Source organism: Ischnura elegans, chromosome 4, assembly GCF_921293095.1.
Source record: "Ischnura elegans chromosome 4, ioIscEleg1.1, whole genome shotgun sequence".
Taxonomy (NCBI): Eukaryota; Metazoa; Arthropoda; class Insecta; order Odonata; family Coenagrionidae; genus Ischnura; species Ischnura elegans.
Genome location: NC_060249.1, coordinates 85,409,512 through 85,430,639, shown reverse-complemented (window position 1 = coordinate 85,430,639; position 21,128 = coordinate 85,409,512). Strand labels below are relative to the sequence as shown.

The following is a 21,128-nucleotide window of genomic DNA, read 5'->3' as shown; positions in this document are numbered from 1 at the left end:
CCTCATATAACTGGAAAAGCTTAAGAGGGATATGAATAATGGGGAACATAAGTAAATTCCTCAAAGGCACAATATGTAAATGTAGCTGGAGCTAAGTGGGGCCGAATTTTAGAAAATGGCATTGAAATAACATGCAAAGACCATTAATTAATATAGAGGGAAAAATTACTAGTGATTGAACTATATGCTTAGCTAAGGAGAACTAGAAGGCACTGCTTGCCCTAGGATGAAGTTATTGATAAATTTGTATCAATGTGTATTATAAACTGCTGGACAAAACCAGAGCCTTAGGCTCCACTTGAATCATGCAATGCCCATAGGCAAAACCTACAAAGCTACTTAAGACCATAATTATGTACTATGGAAAAGGAGTTATTACAATTTTTACAGCATCCTGTGGGGCCGAAAATTACTTAAGGCGTACAAATTAATAATTGTCAATCTGTTTGTTAAAAAGGACAATAGCATATCAGCTTGAAGCATGGCCAATAATACTTTTGGAACTTACAATCAAAATATTTATGGTAGCATAAATGAGTTATTGGAAATATCTATCAGCGGCAAGAGAATTAAGGATAGGAAGAGTAAAAAGTAAGAGAGTACAAGATGTATGCACTGGGAATTGAGCATAATATAACAGATTTCATGAAGATCACACACATATGTGAAGAAATTGGGCAAGGAAAGACTCCTGAATTAGCATTTTATTTGGCAGGTAAAAATCACCCCTAGCAGAAGCTGAATATGACACATAGATACATACACATAAGTTGCACGCCAAAAATACATATACCTACTAATACTAGGTATGTAAATATCGAAATATACTTCATAAGGGTGTGCATGAATCAAATTTTTTCACCTTAAGAGCCCATTCACTATGTTTTGTGAGTCCTGGAGCACAAGGTGGCCTCACTCATGAGTCGGGCTTTGGCTTCACGCCACTATTGAATCAAGTTATTGCTTCATTTCAGATTTTAGTTCCCCTTTCAATGAACGGGCGTAAGACCATCTTTTAGAAACTTCTCGTCACAAAACAAAGCAGACTGGTTTTTTAAAAAACCGATACTGAGTCTGCTGTTTTAGGAGAATTTAAGATTAAACGTAAAAATATATAGCAGTGACAGATTTAGGGGGGACACAGGGGACGTGACCCCCCCCAAATTTTATCAAACAGTTTTTATCCTTGTAATTAAAGGTGTAAAGGTCATGACCCCTCCAAATTTGATGCCACTCCAGGTAAATAGCAATTCCAACCATCACATAACAGTATTCAGGAGGACAATCTTAAGCGAATTCACTCATATTATGAATCATTATTTCCAGACAAGGAATCAGTTTAAAGAGCATTAGTCCATCTAAATTTTGCTAGGCAAGAAAATTCCTTTCGTTCACAAATAAGGCATACAATTTAATGATCGATGACACAATGAGGGTGTTGAAAATAATTGGCAAAATTTGATAATTTAAAAAGCACGCACTACACTCAGATTGTAAATCAAATCCATTATAAAGCAGAAGCTCAAGTGGTCTCCATAGCGCATAAGTATTGGGATTGTCTACTTAGAGAAGCCATTGAGATAAGGCTAGAGAAGAACAATTTAAATCCCAACTCTAGGTTAACACTAAGTAGGGAATGGAAGCCATTAATTTAAAAAAATAATGGAAAGGAGACAACAATGCTCCCTGAATTGAACACACATATAAGCCCAGGAAGGAAGGCCTGCAACTTATCATTGCTCTGAGGACGATGAAAGAGTGTTCCATTGGAATATTACAAACTTTCTTACTCGGCTACAAACCAGAGGATTATTTGTTGACTTTATGTCTTTTCTCCTAACTCACCCCAACCCGACCTAACCTCTACTCGTCTCCCAAAATCATTAATATTCCTCCTCACGAACCCCACCAGCAAGCACTGCATATTTCCATCCTTGGAAAGAAATGGAATGGAATTGCAAGTGAGTAAAGAAAGGTTACCTAGCTATAACACATCCGCTCACCCAGTCGGTCACCCCGGGTGAAGAATTTTTATTTTATTTATTTTATTCTCAAACCACCACATACAGCTCTTATTGGCCATTTTATACCCGAGTATTCAACAAATGTAACAAGTAAACGTACACGAACAACCATGCCCTGGACCGGGGAAATCTACCCAGGCGGGACTCGAACCCGTGACCTCCTGTTTGGCAGGCGAGGACGTTACCCCACCGCCACCGAGGCCAGCAAATCTCTGAAGGCAGCGTATTGCATGAATGGGCCCGAACAAAAGGAGAAATAATACGGCATGCTTACAAATACAATCATCAAATTATCAAGATATGCACGCAGTCATGCTTACAAAAGGGAACTCAAGCCTAGAAGTAAGGAAACAGTTCATGAGAGAACACATTTGGAACTTGCTTAGAGGTGCTCGGACAATAACAATAGCAGAAATGTCAAGGTTAGAAGTGTTCGTAACGTGGTGTAATAGTAGGATAACGAATATCAAATGGGATTGACCGAGTAATGAGGAGGTGCTCAGGAGAGTGAGAGAATCAAGGAAACTGATGGAAACCGGATCAACTCAATCGGCCACCACATGAGACATGGTATCCCAGACAAAGTGGGATACCAAAAACTTGTTGTATAACACAATACTTTGTTTTATAACACAATGTTACATGTAACATGCTACATGGATTTGTAACTTTTTCATCAAATATGTTATATGTAACTTGTTTTATATAACATGTTACACAGTTTAACGCACCTTTAGGACACCAGTCGTTCACCAATAAAAAGGAAATGCTCCAACAAAATAATGCGTAGCATTTATTAAAGTCTTAATTATCATGCGGGGTGAAAACAAATTCCCATGCTTATTCGTTCAGCAAAATATCTCTCTTAACTTATCGTTTCTGTTGGATCTGGAAATTTATAGGGGTTCTAACATGATGCTCTCCATGTCGCTTGAGCGCATGCAGTGATAGTTCTAATTTATCCCCATTTTATTATTTATATCGGTATTTATATTATTCCAATACATTTAAACATAATATTGTGGGAAGACAAAATGAGTATCTGTGTGCTCCACTGACTTTACTCTTTACACCTACCCTAAAGATTTCAAATTAATAATCTAAGTTTTAAACAACTAATTCGCCTTCGCTCGCTCACTCTCTCTGCCAGTTCTTACAAATTTTTTTGAACCCTATGATGCAACATCATATCTCCCTCCATTGTTGAGATAATAGTTCACAAAATAGTGAAATTGCACGATTTTCTCGAAATTTAAAGTTCCTCAATTGGTGTGAAAATTGGTTTGTCGACGTATCACGTACCTAGGTCAGTAGCGGATTCAGGATAGGGACAAGGGGGGAGCTAAGTATGGAGTAAACTCCCAGAAGTATTGCGGGTCCGAACAAATATTACCATTCTATCTAGTGTAAATTGGATGTCCAAGGGAGGGTTATAGCCCCCTTAACCCTCCCCCCATAGATCCGCCACTGACTTAGGTAGTTTAAATTCGAAAAATTACATTTATGAAAAATCGCTTTTTTGAGCCCCCCAATGTCCCCAAAAAGTATAGGCAAAGAGGAAGTTGGCAACAGTGTAACAGATAGAAAATATTATGTTTCAACAATTTTATCCTAAGGCTTCACAGGGAGTCTATGACTTTTGCCGTAGGTATCTCGTTCCATTCACCCCAAAAATTTGAATGAATCACTCAGTCAGTGAATTGAAGTGGGTTTGACAGTATGTATACAGATTCGTTGTAAAAAATGATTAGAAATAGGACGGTCGAATGGGGGTGACAAGTCCTCTTAAGTGCTTTCTTAAGACAGTTTACACGAGGCACGTCATTGCCAGTGAGGTTATGGTAAAATTAGCAGTGCTGGAACGCACTTCCCTGTACTTATTTTGGAAGTGAAATATTACTCTGTTTTCTTTTATTACAAGTTATTATTTACATTTTATTGTAATTTCTTTGTTTTGGTTTCGAATGTATATAATTGAAATTTTGAGGCAACAAAATTGATAAAAGTGTTATTGGACTACTATGTTTCTCGTTAACCAGTGCCGGAACGGCGTTCCGGCACCATGACACCCCTGGTCAATGCGCAATTGACACATGAGTGGGTTGGAAGGCAGGGGGTACAAGTGATTTTTTTCCTCAACAGAGTCAGTTAAAGTTAATTGTTAGAATAAATACACAAAAACCTGGTTGCCAAGGGAAACGAGTGAGTCTATGTTCTGTGCTGACATCGAGTGGAAAATCAAATGCACTCCTAAGTATCTAATTGATCTCGTTTGTTTTCTGTACCTAATTTCTGTACCTAACTCCGTACAGAAAAGAGAAATCGCTTGCACCCCTTGGCTTCCAACCCACTCATATGTAAGAAGGCGGAGTCAAAATTGCGTCGTGTAAAGCGATGAATTGCTAGAGTGTTTGAGTGCGAGATGACAAAATAGCCCCTGCTCTAATTCCAAGCTCGCATTCTCGCAATTTAAACATGCTTTCAGCAGGGTTGGCAAGTGAAACGAAACGAAAATATTTCGTTTCGAACCGGAGGAACCGAAAATACGAGGCCTAGGTTTAGTTTTGCCCTCGCACGAAATTAAAGTCACCAAGGAGTTGATAGTTTCGACCCGGGACGAAACTTTACTCCCGGGAACGAAAATAAATCCATCGAAACTCCGCTGCTCATAGTAAAGTTTCGATCCCAGAAGTTGAGTGGAGGGGGATAAGAGGGAATAGTTTCGACCCATTCCGTTTGAAATACGTTGAGACATAAAATATCGAGCTTAAAAATCGAATGGCCAATTTTTGTTCACTTTTCTGTTTGTGGTAAAAATATGAGCGCCCCATTGTACCATGCATTTAATGGCGGTAGGCCGAACCTCTACTTCATTCAACCATACTTCGTACTCGGTGTGTAGGTCGAAACTGAACTGTTCGAAGGTAAACCACTGCGGTGCGAAGCATTATCTGCGTTTCGTTTCGTCCCAGAGTTTTAGTTTAGTTTCGACACGAAGTAGTTTTGACTCCGGCTTCGTTTCGACCCCGAGTTTAGCTCCCCGGGTTTAAATCTATTTCGTTTCTACATTCCGCTCCGTGGAACGAAACTATTGAAATTATATTGGTTTTGACTTTCGTTTCGTTTCATTGGCTAACCTTTTCTTTCAGTACTAACCAGCGCAATGACGTGCCCCGTGTACGACGGCCTTAAGATCGGTTGTTAAGCCATTCATATCTCCAGGTATTCCTCACGGGCTCTACACCAGGTTAATGCAGTCGTATTGGTAAATAAAGACTATCAAGATTTAAAAAAAATTAAAAATCGTTTATCAATCATATCTCGATCGAGAACCCATTTGGACTCCTTTAGACTAAGAGGTGGCACACCCGAAAAATTTAGCTGCGCCACTGGTCCTTGGTGTTATCGCACTAGCATTAGTTACATTTCGTTCGTCCATCGCATGAGATGGTGGCTTGGAGCGTGATCTGACGGCATCACAATAGTATTCGGTGGACAAAGAAACTTCCCAATGAGTGACCCCACTTCAACTGCGGTGGCCAAGGGAGAGGAGGGTATGATAGTGAAGGGTCCCTTCCCCTTCACTTCCCCTCTCGCAGCGTGTGGCTGCTTTACTCTATCTCGTGGTGACTGGGTGACATTGTGAGTTCTATTTACTCCTCTTTATCGGCGGAATAGCTACGACCTTCGACCACGCGACGGCCTCTATTTCGCCGACTAATCTTTCTTCAGTCTCACAATCAGTGTCAGCTAAATGACCGTGCTGGCCATTCATGCGGCGAATCAGCTGTATTCCTTGTTAACCTGCTGTCGTAGAGGTGAGTACTAGAGTTAATTTCAGTATTTCTTTGATAGTATCCTCGTATTTAAACTTTAGCTCGTGACCTGTCACTCTCCCTGTCAATGAAGTGGTATTATATCACACACATCTTTGCTATCATTCGGGGAATACAGGTACATATAAGTACAGCTGTACTTGAATTGCTATTGCGTACCTTACAGTTTTTTTCTGTGCAATTCCCTGTACAATGGGATCGGTCTTCCACATATGTTAAGTTTGTAGCTTGTCAGTCTGTCTGCATGTTGCGCAGTCACAGTCTTTTAGGTTCCCTCTCATTCGTACCGTGTGCTACAGAGATGGAGTTTGGTGTGTTCGTCGCTGAATCTTTGCACGCGCATTTTAGACTTGGCCCAAGCACTGCTGCTCGACATTGCGTAAAGTTTAGGGCAGAAAACGTGCGAAAACGGGCCAAAAATGGCTAGCCCTCAAAACGGAATCAAACAGCGGCAAGTCACAATTAATTCCTGTCTCCCCACGGCCGTGGTTCTCCTTTGCAAAACTCTAGTAACAGGTGCAACACCATGACAGGCATCGGCGCCACATCGATAGCCGACAAGGCAACGACCGGTAGCACAGCAGAGTCAACCAGGCTGTGGAACAGGCAGGTTGGCACTTCTTTAACCATTTCGAGACTGTGGAGACGGTGGAGTTCTCTCCTTAGCATGACTGCTACACTGACAATGAGTCCGAAGATACTCTTCGGTCCCTCTGTACGGAGCAGTTTCGCAGGACATTCGTTAAGGAGGGTCTTGCGGATGATCACACACTCTCAGCACTCAAGGTGATGAAGGAGTTTCTATCACCTTGCTCAGCATCACCCTTTTCCGACCTTCCCAGCGGGGACTCCGAGGGTAGTTGGGCTTCCTCCTTTCGGGGTTTATAACGCTACCAGCGGCATTGGTTCGCCGTCAATCATGCTCTGTTTGTATGAATTAGCTATATGGATAATTGTTGCTTGCGCCTAAACGCAGACTTTGAATTGAATTCCTCGTTTTATTCTGAGAATCTTCAAATTTTGAACTAAGCTCTACCGTCAATATTAACGCATTTAATGCAGAAACAATATCCATGTTGATATTTATGCTGAAATCGAGATAAAAGTTAATATTTATCGTGAAATTTCGTTTAAAAATTGTAAACGCTGCTCAAAAGACGAAGAATTCAATTCTTAGTTTATAATTTTTGAGAAAGGAACAAACATTTATTTCGAAAACTGACCGAATGAACAATGGAATGACCGCGGTCCCTTACCAATATACCAATAAAGAGGGCTAATATAAGACGAGGGGTCCGGGTACCTGCTCCCAGATTTCGAGGGTACGGCCTAAGTCTCGCTTTGTGGGTCCCGAAACTAAGACTTCGCGATCCCGCGACCGTCATAAAAGGGGGAGAGAAAGGAAACGTATATTTTCTGCATTGGTTCTCCTGCGAAGAAAAATCTTCGACAAAAATTTGCGGCTGTCGTCTCCCTGGTCAAGAAACGTCCTGCCGCATTAACGCCGTTATTCGAAGCGAAGGGTTAATTGTTGATCGTGATCATCATCATAAGTCAACAATCCTAAGATTGGCTTGACGCACCTTTCCATAGCGCTTTCGTATCAGCTATAGTCTTTTCACGACGACGTATTTCATCTATATTACGCCATCAATAACCTGTCCTATGTAATTAATTCCAGGCCGTCTCTTGCCCTTCCTCCCGTCCACCTCCTTTAGAAAGGAGGTCGTCTGTGTGCGGTGCGGAGGTCCATTGGAGGCGCAAAGGAGGTTGCGCTGCGCGTACAGAGGGATGCGGTCCGTTAGAACTGCATTAATTTCTCATTATGGCGTGCAATTGCGCGAGTGCACTAAGGAAAGAAGTTAACGACGTCACAAACTCATGTCTATTTTTCCTCAGGTACTACCCGACTGTGTATATCGACCTCGTGTGGTTCATTGTTGTTTCCACTATTTTCCTAGTCAGTGGCGCTCTGGCCAGGTTGGCTGATCGGTAATCGCCGGGGCCCCCCGTAACACTTGCATCTAGCATATGTATGAATGGTGCAATAAAAAAGACTGATTGCTTGAACTAAAGTTTTTTTTGCAATACTGTATAAAAGTTGCATGAATGGATTATAAAATGCAAATAATATTCCGTCGATTATATACGTAATATGCAAATATTATGCCATCGAATGCTGTAAATAATATTCACATAATATGTACATATTTTTTCATGGATGTATGAAAGGACTACTTTTGAAAAGGTTATTTCAGAGTTTTTTTTTAGATTTCGGTGCAGTTTCAAGGAACAAATTCACTAAACAGATAATTGAACCATATAATACATAATTAAATATTATAAGCTGTGAAATTCTCGTTTTCCATGGTAGTTTTTCTCATGAAATTGCTATTTTTTATTAATTTTTATCTTGTTTTTAAGAGCAGAACAGCGTCAAAATACCTTTCCCGGCATGCAATTTCTAGGGGAAGACCCCCCAATCCTCCGCTAACGAGGCCCCCCAATCACCCCAGACTGCCCCTGTGCGCGAACCAAAAAAGTTAATGACATCAAAAACTCATGCCTAGTGTTTCTCAGATTCTCCTCGATCTAGCGAATCGAACTTGTGTGGTTTGTTGCTGTTTCCATCTTTTCCTAGTGATCCCTTCCTGGTGGCGTAGCAGGGAGGGAGGCCCGGGGGTCCGGAATCCTCCCTGAAATATAAAAACACAATTATTTTCCTTCACTAAAGAAAACAAAATATTGAAAAATCATGAATTTACAAAATATTTCTTTTACCAATGAAATTTTTTAGATTATGAAAAGTTTTAAAATTGTTTTAAAACCCATTACCCTCTTTTTCAAAACTTTTACCCACTGATTTTGGACCCCCTCGGACCAAAAATTCTGGCTACGTCACTGTCCCTTCCCCTGGTGAAGTGATCTTCATGATTGAGTAACTGAACCAAAACTATGATGACGTACTTACCACCAACACATGAAATGTGAGAGCAAATTTTGTATTTTTTTATTTTAAACATATGAGGGAATAGCTAAAAGGGCAATATCAGGTTTAGTGTTGCAACTTATATTTTCCTTCCATGAACCAAATTCTTTTAACCCTTTGGTGCCGGATATCAGGTGGAGCCGACGGGAGTTTTCAAACGTATAACACCTGATGTCAGGTATAGCTGTCGTGGATTTTTCAATGCAAACGAGCGGACATTGGCTCTGGCAGATGCGAGGGAAGGGAAGTGACTGCTGTGGTAGCAATTGTCTAATGCATTCAGGCCTGGCTTGGGACCCAGCTAAGCGAGTCCTTAGGGCCACTCCCTATGCAATAAAGCCTGACCCTCCCACTCATTTATGATCATCCTCTCCGCAGGAATCAGTTGCGAAGTGGTTATGTTGTCAATAGTTTTTTCGATGATACATTTTGTTGCATACCACAATTTTTTTAATACTATGAAATGAATTCTTCATTTTTTCTGTGTGAAAGCAATTTTTAAAAGAAATTTATACAAAAATATATAAAAATAACGGACTTCCAAACTTATAGTGTTACTAACTTTATTTACTAACTTTGTTGTTATTAATGCTGGAAATCCATTTAAAATTCCAGAATGCTTAAAAAATGTTAGTAAATCTTTTAAAAGAGTAAATTATTGAAAATCAAATATAATGTTTGGTTGAAAAAAATACTGGTAAAGCAACAGGTTGACCGTGGATTCGTGCTATGATAGGTCAGCAGGTGTAGTCCAGTGGCCGGGGTAAGGGACGTGCACTGGAGGCGGGGTATGTTGAGCTGGGTCCCAAATCTGAGGGACAAAAATACCAGGGTAACTCCATCCCAAAAAAGAGTTCTACACAGAGAGATTTAAAATATTCTCATGCTACTCATAGGACGGAAAACCTTTTCCAATTGTAAGTACCCGGCAGGAAAAGGTTATTTTGTGTCTCAGTGAAGGATGCCATTTTTGAGATTATCACATCCTCAAATTTTATTATTACATCCTATATTATTACATTTATTACATCCTATCCATACATTATTTTATTATTATTACATCCTTAAAAGTACCTTATTTAACATCGATACCTCCACTGCAAAAACGCTCAACGATCGCCGACTGAATCAAATCCACTCATCCAGTAGCCCAACGCTACGAATCCGCTCCTGCTGGCAGTAGCCGGAGCATAAATGCTCACTTCCAAGCTTGGAGAATAGGAGATGAGTGGTTATGCTCCGGGCACTGCCAGCAGAGCGGACTCGTATTGTTGGGCTACTAGATGAGTAGATTTGATTCGGTCGGCGATTGTTGAGCGTTTTTGCAGTGGAGGTATTGACATGCATGTATTTTTTTGACAATGTTGGCAAATTTATTTCTTATTAAGCCTTAGCCTAATCTTTTTTATTTTGACTGTTTGTTTCTCCTTGAACAGAGTGTAACGAGATGGTAGGGATGGAAGTAGAAGCAGGGACCTTCCTCAACGGTGATATCATGGATATAAGCCATTTGGGATCCACTAGTCTGGGCCATAAAGACTTATGGTGCCCCACTCGCACTATAGGAGGACTGTATATAAATTCTGGCTATACCAATTGATAGATTACAATTTAGAGTCTAATTACCTAGGGCAATCCATTCATCAAATTTCATACAATTTTGATGCCAAGAATGCTTCAATTTTATCATCATTGGTATGTAATCTCTCTCACACTCTATCAGGCTGTAGGCCATAAATCACACAGATCACACCAACACCATTCCCCCCCCCCCCTCCCTCCCTAGCTAAATATTTCAGCAGTGTCTATTGTTTTTTGATCACTCAACCTTGTTGAAGTGAAGTTTAAACCCCAGTTGCGTTGGGAAGGGAATCTTTGATTCCGAAACCGGTATGCTTCTCCCGTCCAGGTGGCAGTTCCATCGCTCATTTTCGAGCAAATTCTCCCAGAGTATAACCCACGGAGTAAGTGTTGTGCCTGTGATTGATTGTGTGTGTGTTTCCTTAACTGAAGCAACCTTAGCGAGGTCCCGCAAAAACCTCGCGAAGGTTTCTTCACTGTTGAACGAGTGTTAGTGAATGGTTTCCGGTTGAGAGGCTGGGGTTGTTCACTGCTGTGAATCTTCCCATTCCAGCATACCACACAGTGTTTTGTTTATACCTGTGACGAGGTCCCTTGTTACGGCCATTGGAGTGTTTCTTTCCCCAGTTGACCTTGAGGCCGTAGAGCTCACCTTTTTATCTAAAGTGAGTGTGTTTTGCTGAGGATCTTTATGTGCTGATATCAATAAACCTATTGCTAACGAAGCATTGGTCTGAATTTGTTTTTTCATTTTAACAGTTAGATTTTTCTTGGCCTTAGCTAAGCAAGGAAAAAGAGGGGATGAGGGCATAGGCAAGCAACTCCCTCTATTAGAGAATGTCATGGTTGAGCATTATTTGGGATCAAATAGGCAGGTACATGCCCTCTTAGTCTGGAGGTCTTAATTTTACTCAGACAGTTGCATCCATTCAGGAAGTATATGCATAAGTTCATCTGTACTTGAGTCACTGGGTTGAGTCACCTGTCAGTTTTTTCTAGGCGGTGCCCTGCACAATTTTTGAGAGCATTATCATGCTACCACAAAATTACCTTATTTAAAAGATGTGATTCTTAGTCAGCCTGTGGGTACATATTCACACACAGATTATTTCTACAATTCCTGAGATAAGCGTACGTATAGCTGCAGGGTACAACTTTAATGAAGTTACTACTGCATATACCTTTCAGTGCAATCATGGTGGTAGATTGTGCAATATTTGAGGGCATCAGCATGAATTAAAATAAGTACCTTTATTATGTCTATAGTCTTCGGCTCAACTTTGTGGAAGTTCATTTACACATTCAATGTGACCCGACTTTCATTAAAGTCGTCAAAATTGGTCGTTAGAATAAGAAAGAAAAATAGAGGGAGGTTTCCGCACCATAACTTCCGTTCAAATACTGTTTTTTACAAATGGCACACATGGTTCAAAAGAGGGAAGCTTGCTGAAGGCCATACACATGATCGAAAGACTCTGAAGTGGATATTAGTCACATACTGAGGCAGAAAAAGGGCCGACCAGCAGAGCATGTCAATTGACATGCTCTGTATCTCGGCTTGGACAGGACCACGTCAATTGATGTATGTACTTTGCCCAGAATGTGTTAAATGAAAAGAAAACAAAAAAACTATGTATTTATCCACCAATTTATTCTCACGGTGTAACTAGTTTCGACGCAGTGGCAAAATAATAACAAAGTTAGTTAACTCAAGTTATTAAGACTTTAACCCTTAGGCTGCGGGAGTTCACGATTTTAGCTGCCAGCCAATGCAGAAGAGACCCCCTGTGCAGGAAGCACCCCCTGCCGTGAGGGCTGGTCTGTTAGAGTTAAGCCCCTTAGTGATCCTTATGGTAGGAATGTGCCCTAGTGCAAGATATCAAGGTAGCAATAAACATTTTGGGTAAATGCATGCAATGCATTGGGTAAATGCATGTAAATGTATGCATGCAGTCGGCATGCAAAATGTATAAAAACGTTCCCACACTCTATGGGTTGTGCTAAAATTTCATTTAAAAATTGCTTATGGACATAAAAAACAAAGAATTCATTTAAAAATATGGAAAGTATGCAGCAAAAATTTTCTTTGCAAAAACCAATGAAAATATGACCATTTTACAATGGATTCCAGCTGTGAGGAGGATCATAATTGAGTAAAAGGATTTCCAATTGCCAAGGAGTGGCACTAAGGTCTTGCTAAACTTGGTCTCATGCAGGGTCTAGATACCTGCAACCATTGCTACCTCAGTGGTCACTTTCCTTCCCTTGTATAAGCTTAATCTGATGTCCATTCATTTGCGTTGAAAAATCCATGCCAGCAAGAGGCGTTGTTAGGTCTTTTACGTGTGAAAATGCACATTGGCTGTAGCCAACATTCATAGATGACATAGCATGGAACTTGAAGGAGGTGTCTGATAGCTCGGGTTGTTTCCACCATGAAGAAAGGTAGAAAGGATAGACAAAAAGCCAGCATTAGCATCAGACTAATCTAAATGAGAGATGCTAAGGCAGTCAGGCTTAACATCCCATCTTAAGTACATATGTATTGACTTTGTCCACTACACCATCCAAGAGGGCTTGCTATATCTCCACTGGGGACAACAGCGATTGTTGCTGTTGTTAGTATATATGTGTTGCTTTCATCGGAGAATGAAATGAGTTTATCGTTTGATGCACTTTAATTATAAACACAGTGTGTGGGTATATTAAAGGATAAGTCATTGGTGCAGAGGAAAACAACCAATGTCCTTCCTAACTCCCTATGCCTCCCTATACACACGGGGTGCTATATACCGGGTTGAGAAAAATTATGTCACGAAATTTTAAACCTGGATAGCTGATGCCAATAGAAACCAAAATTACTGATAATATTCAGGTCAAAAATGCTCCTTTTTTTAACTACAGAAACTTTTAGGCAATACTCCGATTGGCTGCGAGTTTGCCCTGTTGTCAGATGCTCTGGACAACTCATGACTTCGAATGCTGTACAGATGTACCCTGAAGTGGGTGGACACTAGAGTGATCCTCATACGAGCAGTTTTGGCTCCACACACATACATACAAACACACAGGCCTTGGAAAGAAATATATTTGGGGCTCATTGGTTGACGGTATACTTTAGGACAAGGCCATAGTGACTGAGGAATCATAGGGGTCTGAACTTCAATAATATGTTTGTGAGATATGGAGCAGTAGCGTAGCCAGGGGGGTCTGGGGGTCTGGACCCCCCCAAAATATAAAAACACAATTATTTTTCGTTCATGAAAGAAAATAAAATATTGAAAATTTACATAATATTTCTAAGCAAATGAAGTTTTTTCGATTATGAAAAGGGTTAAAATTAGTTAAAAACCCTCTACTTAGTACCCTGTTTTTAAAAAATTTCCCCCCCTGGTTTGGATCCCCCCGAACGAAATTCCTGGCTACGCCACTGATATGGAAATATGGCCCACAGTGTATCTCCTCCAACTAAACGACCCAAAAAATATTTCATAGCTCCAGGGTTATTTGAAGAGGGGGTAATTGATGACTAAACCCCTAAAAATTTCAAGGGATGGTTTTGAGCACCTTGGCTACCTCCTTTCTCCCTGCTATCGGCTATAGCCTTTGCAAAAGAGAAAAGCTCCATCAAAATAATGTACACACCTGGCAGGAACTGCTGCCTTAACATTACAAAAAGATTAACTGTAATATTGACATTTAAATCAATTTATGTGTTTGCATTACTGCTTTTTATATTATTATTTAAGAAATAATATTTTCTTTGCAGGCGCCAGAAAATGTTCCACAGAGCCCTCATTCTTCTTTTGATCTGGATTTGTTCCTTGGAACAGCAGCCAGTATTAGCTTCAAGGATTCTTTTTCTCTCCCCATTCACTGCAAAAAGTCATGCCATATTTTACAGAAGCCTTCTGCAAGGCTTAGTAAAAAATAACCACACCATAAGAATAGTGTCTTATGACAAAGTTTTAGGGAATGATTATGGCAATTTGGTCCAAGAAACACTATTCACATCAGAAATATTCGATGCATTTCCTGATTTTCTAGAGGAGAAGAGACAAAGAAAGGAGCACTTACTAGGATTTAAACTACATGAGTGTGGATTGGTGACATGTGAAAACTTTTTAAAATCACCAGCCGTCATGCAGGTTCTTGCTGAAGCAGAGGAAAATCCTTTTGATGTTTTGATAACTGGAACGTTAATGTATGAATGTGCCGTTCCATTTGCACACATACTTTCCATTCCAAGAATCCTAATATCCTCAGCTAGTCTCCTTCCTTGGGTTGAGCATGCTGTTAGGAACCCACCTCAGTGGTCTTATTATCCGAATATATATCTGCCCTACACTAATCGTATGAATTTTAAGGAGAGATTTTACAATACAGTATTTTCAATTGCCCTCACATTGCATCGTGAGTGGGTCTACTACCCTAAGTTAGATACACTCATTCAGATGTATTTGGGTGAAGATATTCCAAAGATGTCGGACATGGATAAAAATTTGAGTTTGGTTTTAGTAAACTCTGATCCAAGTATTGATTATCCTAAAGCAAATCAACCAAATGTCATTCATTTGGGTGGACTCCACATCGCATCCTCTCAATCTCTTCCCGAGGTAAGAAAAGTATGTATGTTGTAAAATTTTATTATCCAGAGAAGGGATAAAAGATTGATAACAGAAATTATAAAATCATTGCTTCATCCTTTAAATGTCAAAAGGGGGTATATTTAACATCATTTACAAAATTAAGAATTTCACCAGGAATTATATATTTTAAATATATCCTTATATTTATTTTAATTTGTAATATACATGTGGCAATAAAATATAATTAATAAAAATATTGTTAATTTTAAGATCCATACAAAAGTAAAATAATCATATTTCAGCGATTAATTAAATGTCATTTTTTTGCCAAAGTTCACTTGTTAATAAAAACCCCTCTTGACTGGTTGTATAACAAATTTAGCTTGCTTTTTATAAGGTTAATGATAAGCATAAGAATCACTAACCATGCAACATTCTGTAAATTGATATCAGAAGTAAAATGTGTGGTCTGTAAACAGAAACTGGTCCCTGACTTCTTTGAAAGCTGTGGATGTTCAAGGATAAAGGCAAATGAGGCAGAGCCTTAACAATCCTAGTTCTCTAATCCAAATGAAAACCATTATTCCGTTTAAGATATTTTCTTTGGTGGAGATAGTCTGTAAATTTTAATATTAAATCATTGTCCTTCATCATCATGAGATCTCAAATCAAGTTAACTTTTGAAAATGCCCTGAGTTATTTTGATTGCTACAATTTTCCGTTTTGTTCTGCTAAAATCTAAGCTTTCGATGGTGACATAGTAAAAAAAAACCGATCCACATCTTCTACTTGTTTCAAGGATCATGTGAATGAGGCAAGGACATGTTTGGGCATCATAGGTTTCATCCTGAAATTCCTGTGCTCATTAGCATCCATAGATATGTACATGGCCAATGATCATTTGAATCAGACATGATAAATAAGAGAGGCATAGATTTCAGTGTGAAGTGACTATAATAGGAGTAAAATAAACATATTTTAAGTAATGAACTGCAATTCTATGTTGAAGACACCACAGTGGCAGTCACATCAATGAGAAGAATTGGTGCCTGAGGCACTGTAACTCAGCCAGCATTAGCTGCATGGCATGGTGGTGCACATGTCTAGTAAAAGTCTGAGGACTTAAAGGCTTAGAACACAAATGGGTGGCGGTAGCTCACCTTTAATCTGTCCATGGAAGTATGGATGATAGGTGGAGGAAGAGAAGTAGAAGGTATTATTAAAGAACCATAATGGGGCAGCATCTAATTCTACCGTCTACCACTGCATAATGTCCAAGGGAAGAAAAGCCAGTGCTGTATGCCACCTAAATATATGCCGAGGAATGGTTACAAGGATGAAGGAGCATGTGAGAGCCACAAATCAAAAACAGCTACACTTGCCAGCCATTGCAGAGCATGGTTGCAGAGCATGGCAGGTCACAAAATTGACTTTGATAGAGCGTAGACAGTGGCGAAAGAAAGTCGATTTCATCCAAGACAGATCAGGGAAGCCTTGGAAACCCACAAAACAACAAATATTAACAGAGGCAATGGCTACCTAATGAGTAACGTCTGGAACAGAGTACTGACCAATCAGCGTCCAGGGGAAGGATGGCCAGTGCTATATAAGCGGGAGAAAAATCGACACATCCAACCATTCGACCTGAAGACGAAAGTAGGATGGCTTTTGAAACTGTAATCAATGATAAACGACAAACTTGGCTGGAGAACCCGAAACTTGGCATTGATTTTTGAAATTGTGATTCCATGAAACAATAAAATTAAGTCCTCTGAATTTAGTCCGCAGGCAAAAGTCTGAAGTCAGGATCATCAAGGCAATCAATAAAATAATTGTCATTGAGTAACACAAAGGGGAGTGCTTTGATATGCAAGCAGTGGTGGATACATAAGGGGTGCATGCCCCTTGCGGGGCCATCCGCATAACCGAAATTTTTTTAACTACAATTCCAACTTTTTTATATCATAAGATGGTATTATCTTGTATATGAGTATAATCAGTTTCCAGAAAACTTTCTTAAGCTTTGCATGTGACTTGATTTTTTTTAATTACGAGAAAAGTAAAAGTAGCTCAAGATATCTTTTGCACCATCCCCTTGAGTTTTTTCTGTATCCGCTACTGTATGCAAGGTAGGAATATAATGAAGGCTGTGATTTTTATTTGTGTATCACCAAGGTCAAGGTCAAACATCAAGGCCTCCTATGGGTCTGCAAATGATATTTTGGGACTGGCCGGTACAGAATGCATTGATTTCCATTCAGAATTCCCTTAAAAATTTATATCACTTACTTCATGATTCAACCCAATGATTGATACAGGTATACCCAACCAATAAGTACACATGCATTTCAATTTTTTCTCCTTTATGTTGCAGAATTTACAGAAATTCATGGATGAATCAGGCAAAGATGGCGTTATACTGTTTTCTATGGGATCTGTATTAAGTGGTGCTGGCTTTCCTGAAGAAGAGAGGAAGATTGTTACCCAAGCCTTTCAAAGTATTCCTCAACGAGTGATTTGGAAATGGGACCTGGATACTCCCCCAGTTGATCCTATGCCCTCAAATATTCTCCTACAGAAATGGCTACCTCAGCAGGCTGTTTTAGGTACGTTTCGTAATTAATCAATAAAAAGTTTTTTTGAGGTGTGAAGATACTCAATATTATGGACTCTCTCCCTGTGTTCTTTTGCATTGACTCTTACATTATTTAATGTATTACGGATTATTATTAAACGGATCGGTTACCAGAGAAGAGGGAGGGGGAAAGAACTTGGTCATATAACTTTCCCCCTCCCTCTTCTCTGTTAACCAATCCATTCAACCTAGTTACCTTCCTCCCTCCCCCTCCTAGCCTGGTGTAAAAGGATGTGATGGACCTCTGTAGAGTTCACCTGATGATGACATCTAACGTTGAAACCATGGTCATAAATGTGTGAATTATTATTAATGTGAAAGCACAAAGTTCTTCTTTTTAATTTTAATAATGAATCACTTTCACCAAGTTACGCCTCAAACAATCATTTTTACACTTATATATGTATTTTCAAAGTTGAGCTAGTTCTATTGTGGATATAGTGTAAATTCATTCCATGCTTATCTGATGATGATTAGAACTTTTTAATTTCTTATATCCTTTTAGCTTGTAATATTGATTCTATGGATAAATAAATGTATTATTATGTACTATTATTGTAATCATTCAATTTCAGCCCATCCAAAAACCAAGGCTTTCATAACTCATGGTGGTTTGGGGAGCAGTGTGGAAGCTGTGTATCATGGTGTTCCAATTATTGGTATCCCAGTATTTGCTGATCAAGATTTCAATATATTTCGTGCTGTACATGATGGTTCAGGCATCCACTTGGACTTGAATAATTTAACTACATCAGCTTTGGTGGATGCTATCCACAAAGTTACTACAGATCAAAGGTAGGTTCAGTTGCATTCTGAATGTATACTGTGTGTTCCAAAAACACCAAAGGATGAAGTTTGCCATGAAAAAATATTTGACTTAACTGGGATTCAAACCCAGATCTCCCGATTGTCGGTCAGGTGTGCTAGCCTGTAACACCACCAAGCCATCTTCTCAGGGTGAACTTCGGGATGGGTTTTACCGAACAAGATGTTGAAGTCACAAGTCCACACTGTGGCACATGGGGCAAGGGTCGTGCTTCAGATTTTCTTGGAGGCTCATGGTAGTTGAAAAAATAATAACATAAAATCATTTCTTCTGTCAAACTTTTGGCTTTTATTATAACCATCATCCGAACTTCATAAGGGAATTGAATTTTCCTTTATGGAGATTTGCAGTTTCACTACCTAAAGGATTAATTTGGAAAACAAAAATATTGCCAAGGAAGAGTGGCTGTATCTCTGGAATTAGCTCAGGGAGGTCTTTTGGGTGTATATTCATTCAAAATGGGGTTATCTCTATGATTTAGGGCTCCATTAGTCAGGGGTTTACATAAAGGGAGAGCGCAGGTAGCCCAGGCCACCCAAAAATGAGTAAAATTAAGAAATAATGAATGTAATCAGCATTATTAGGGACTGCAGCAAAATAAAGTCACCATTCATTATACACATAATAATTCATTTATATTTAAATTTAAAATATAATGGGGTGCCCTTATTTTAAACGCGTTGAAATAATCTTACCAATGACTTTGGCTCCTTTTCAAAGACTTAATTTATGTACCTTAAAGCCAATTGCTATTTCAACGAAAAACCTAAAAGGAATTTGTGTTTCTCATTAAAGTTTAATGCGTTTTGGTAAAGCATCTAGATAGGCATCAAATGAGGTATACAATGTCCTACTGGTTTTCAATATAAATATTGAAGTATAAAATTGAAAACCAGAAATTCTAGCACCCTTTCGCAATACACAAACATTTATTGTGCAACTCTGGCTGCAACAAGATTTTTAAATTTTTTCCCCTATAGATTTTTTAATTCAATAAATTCATCGGTACCTTAATCATTAGCAGCAAAAAAATTTGATTTAATTATGGTATTAGCATGGCGTTGCTCAATGGAATATTTTTGACCTGGGGTATGCTTATTAAAGAACCAACTTGGGTATTCCAAATTTTAACTAGATGAGTGATAAAATCAGTGGCATAACTAGGAATATGCTTTGGGGGGAATGGAATGGCTTGGGGTGGCGACCCCCCTCTCCTCAGGCAACGGTGGGTCTGGAAAAACTTTTGAAAAATGACGTGCCTGGAAATACATTTTACATAATTTTGGCAATGAAGATTTAGCTTTAAGCATATGCAGTAATTACCTGTTAAAATTAGACAATAGCTTTAAATAGTTTTTTTATTTCTCTGAGGCTTTGGGGGTGGATCTATCCTGTCATCCCCCACCATAGTTATGCTACTGGATAAAATGGTAATTATTGAGCTTTGGACATTCGAAAAATGCGATGGTGGTTGGCATAACATGGTGGAACTCCTTCATGATGCACAAAGGTTAAGAAAAAGACTTCACTGTTCCACAAAATAAAATATATTTGCGACCGGTTTCGATACAGCGTATCATCATCTGGCAATTACAAGTATCAGTACATAGAATTACTCTAACGCCTTCAAGGGTATAAATTCTATGTACTGATACTTGTAATTGCCAGATGATGATACGCTGTATCGAAACCGGTCGCAAATATATTTTATTTTGTGGAACTGCGAAGCCTTTTTCTTAACCTTTGTGCATCACTTTGGACATTCAATGGGGATGGAAAAGGGTGTTACAGTTTACACCTCCAATCTCAAGGTTGATCATGTAGATACTTGCTTCTCTTAACTTGATTATACAAGAGTATTTTTTAATTTTCAGATTTCAGATTGCAATGAGGAAGAGGTCTAGAATCCTGAAGGATAAGTTCTGGGATCCAGTGGAACTGGGAGTTTATTACATTGAATATGTAATAAGACATCAAGGTGCACCTCATTTACGTCCAACTGCTTCAGAACTGTCTTGGTTCCAATTGTATCACATTGATGTGTTCCTGGTTATGTTTGGATTGATTGTGGCATTATTGATGCTAATAATTAATATACTCGGTAATATTAAGCGATGTTTATTCCAGAGCAAAAGGAAAACAAAAAAAGTTAAAAAAGGTTGAAAACTGAGGAGCAGAATTCATTAAATGTTCCTCAGTATAGCAGATGATTATTAAATTATCTGAATTTTAAGACTGAATATGATTTATCATAATAAGGGACTTGTCACTGTATAAATTATAATGCATTGATATCATACAAGATCTTGTGTACCTATGCTCAAATTTGTTTGGTTGCCTGTTCATACAATAAATTTTTAAAACATAGTGATACATATTAATGTTTTTATTGTTTGGTAAATGGACATTCAGAAACTTGAGCAGATGTAACAGTTCAACTATTTGCGGGGCGTAATAGAGGGAAATGGACTAAGCAGTCAGGACGTCAGGAAGGGTACTGCATTTGCAAAGGAGGCGTTTATATATGATAAATAGCTGATAAGAAGATTGTTACCTATGTAAGAGTTTAAGAAAAACGCTCATGTAGAGTCTGGTCTGGAGTGCAGGAAGTACTTTATGGTACAGAAACATGGACACTTATGAAGGAG

At 39.1% G+C, this 21,128-nt stretch overlaps 1 protein-coding gene across 1 annotated transcript; it reads left to right on the top strand.

The window, feature by feature from the left end:
• The first annotated feature begins 5,751 nt into the window (after positions 1 to 5,751).
• LOC124157744 (UDP-glycosyltransferase UGT5-like) lies at positions 5,752 to 20,847 on the top strand. Its single transcript, XM_046532739.1, has 5 exons — positions 5,752 to 5,842; positions 14,200 to 15,046; positions 17,394 to 17,625; positions 18,230 to 18,449; positions 20,355 to 20,847. The coding sequence occupies exons 2-5, from the start codon at positions 14,210 to 14,212 to the stop codon at positions 20,641 to 20,643; spliced, it is 1,578 nt and encodes a 525-aa protein (XP_046388695.1). The 5' UTR covers positions 5,752 to 5,842; positions 14,200 to 14,209; the 3' UTR covers positions 20,644 to 20,847.
• Positions 20,848 to 21,128: the final 281 nt, after the last annotated feature.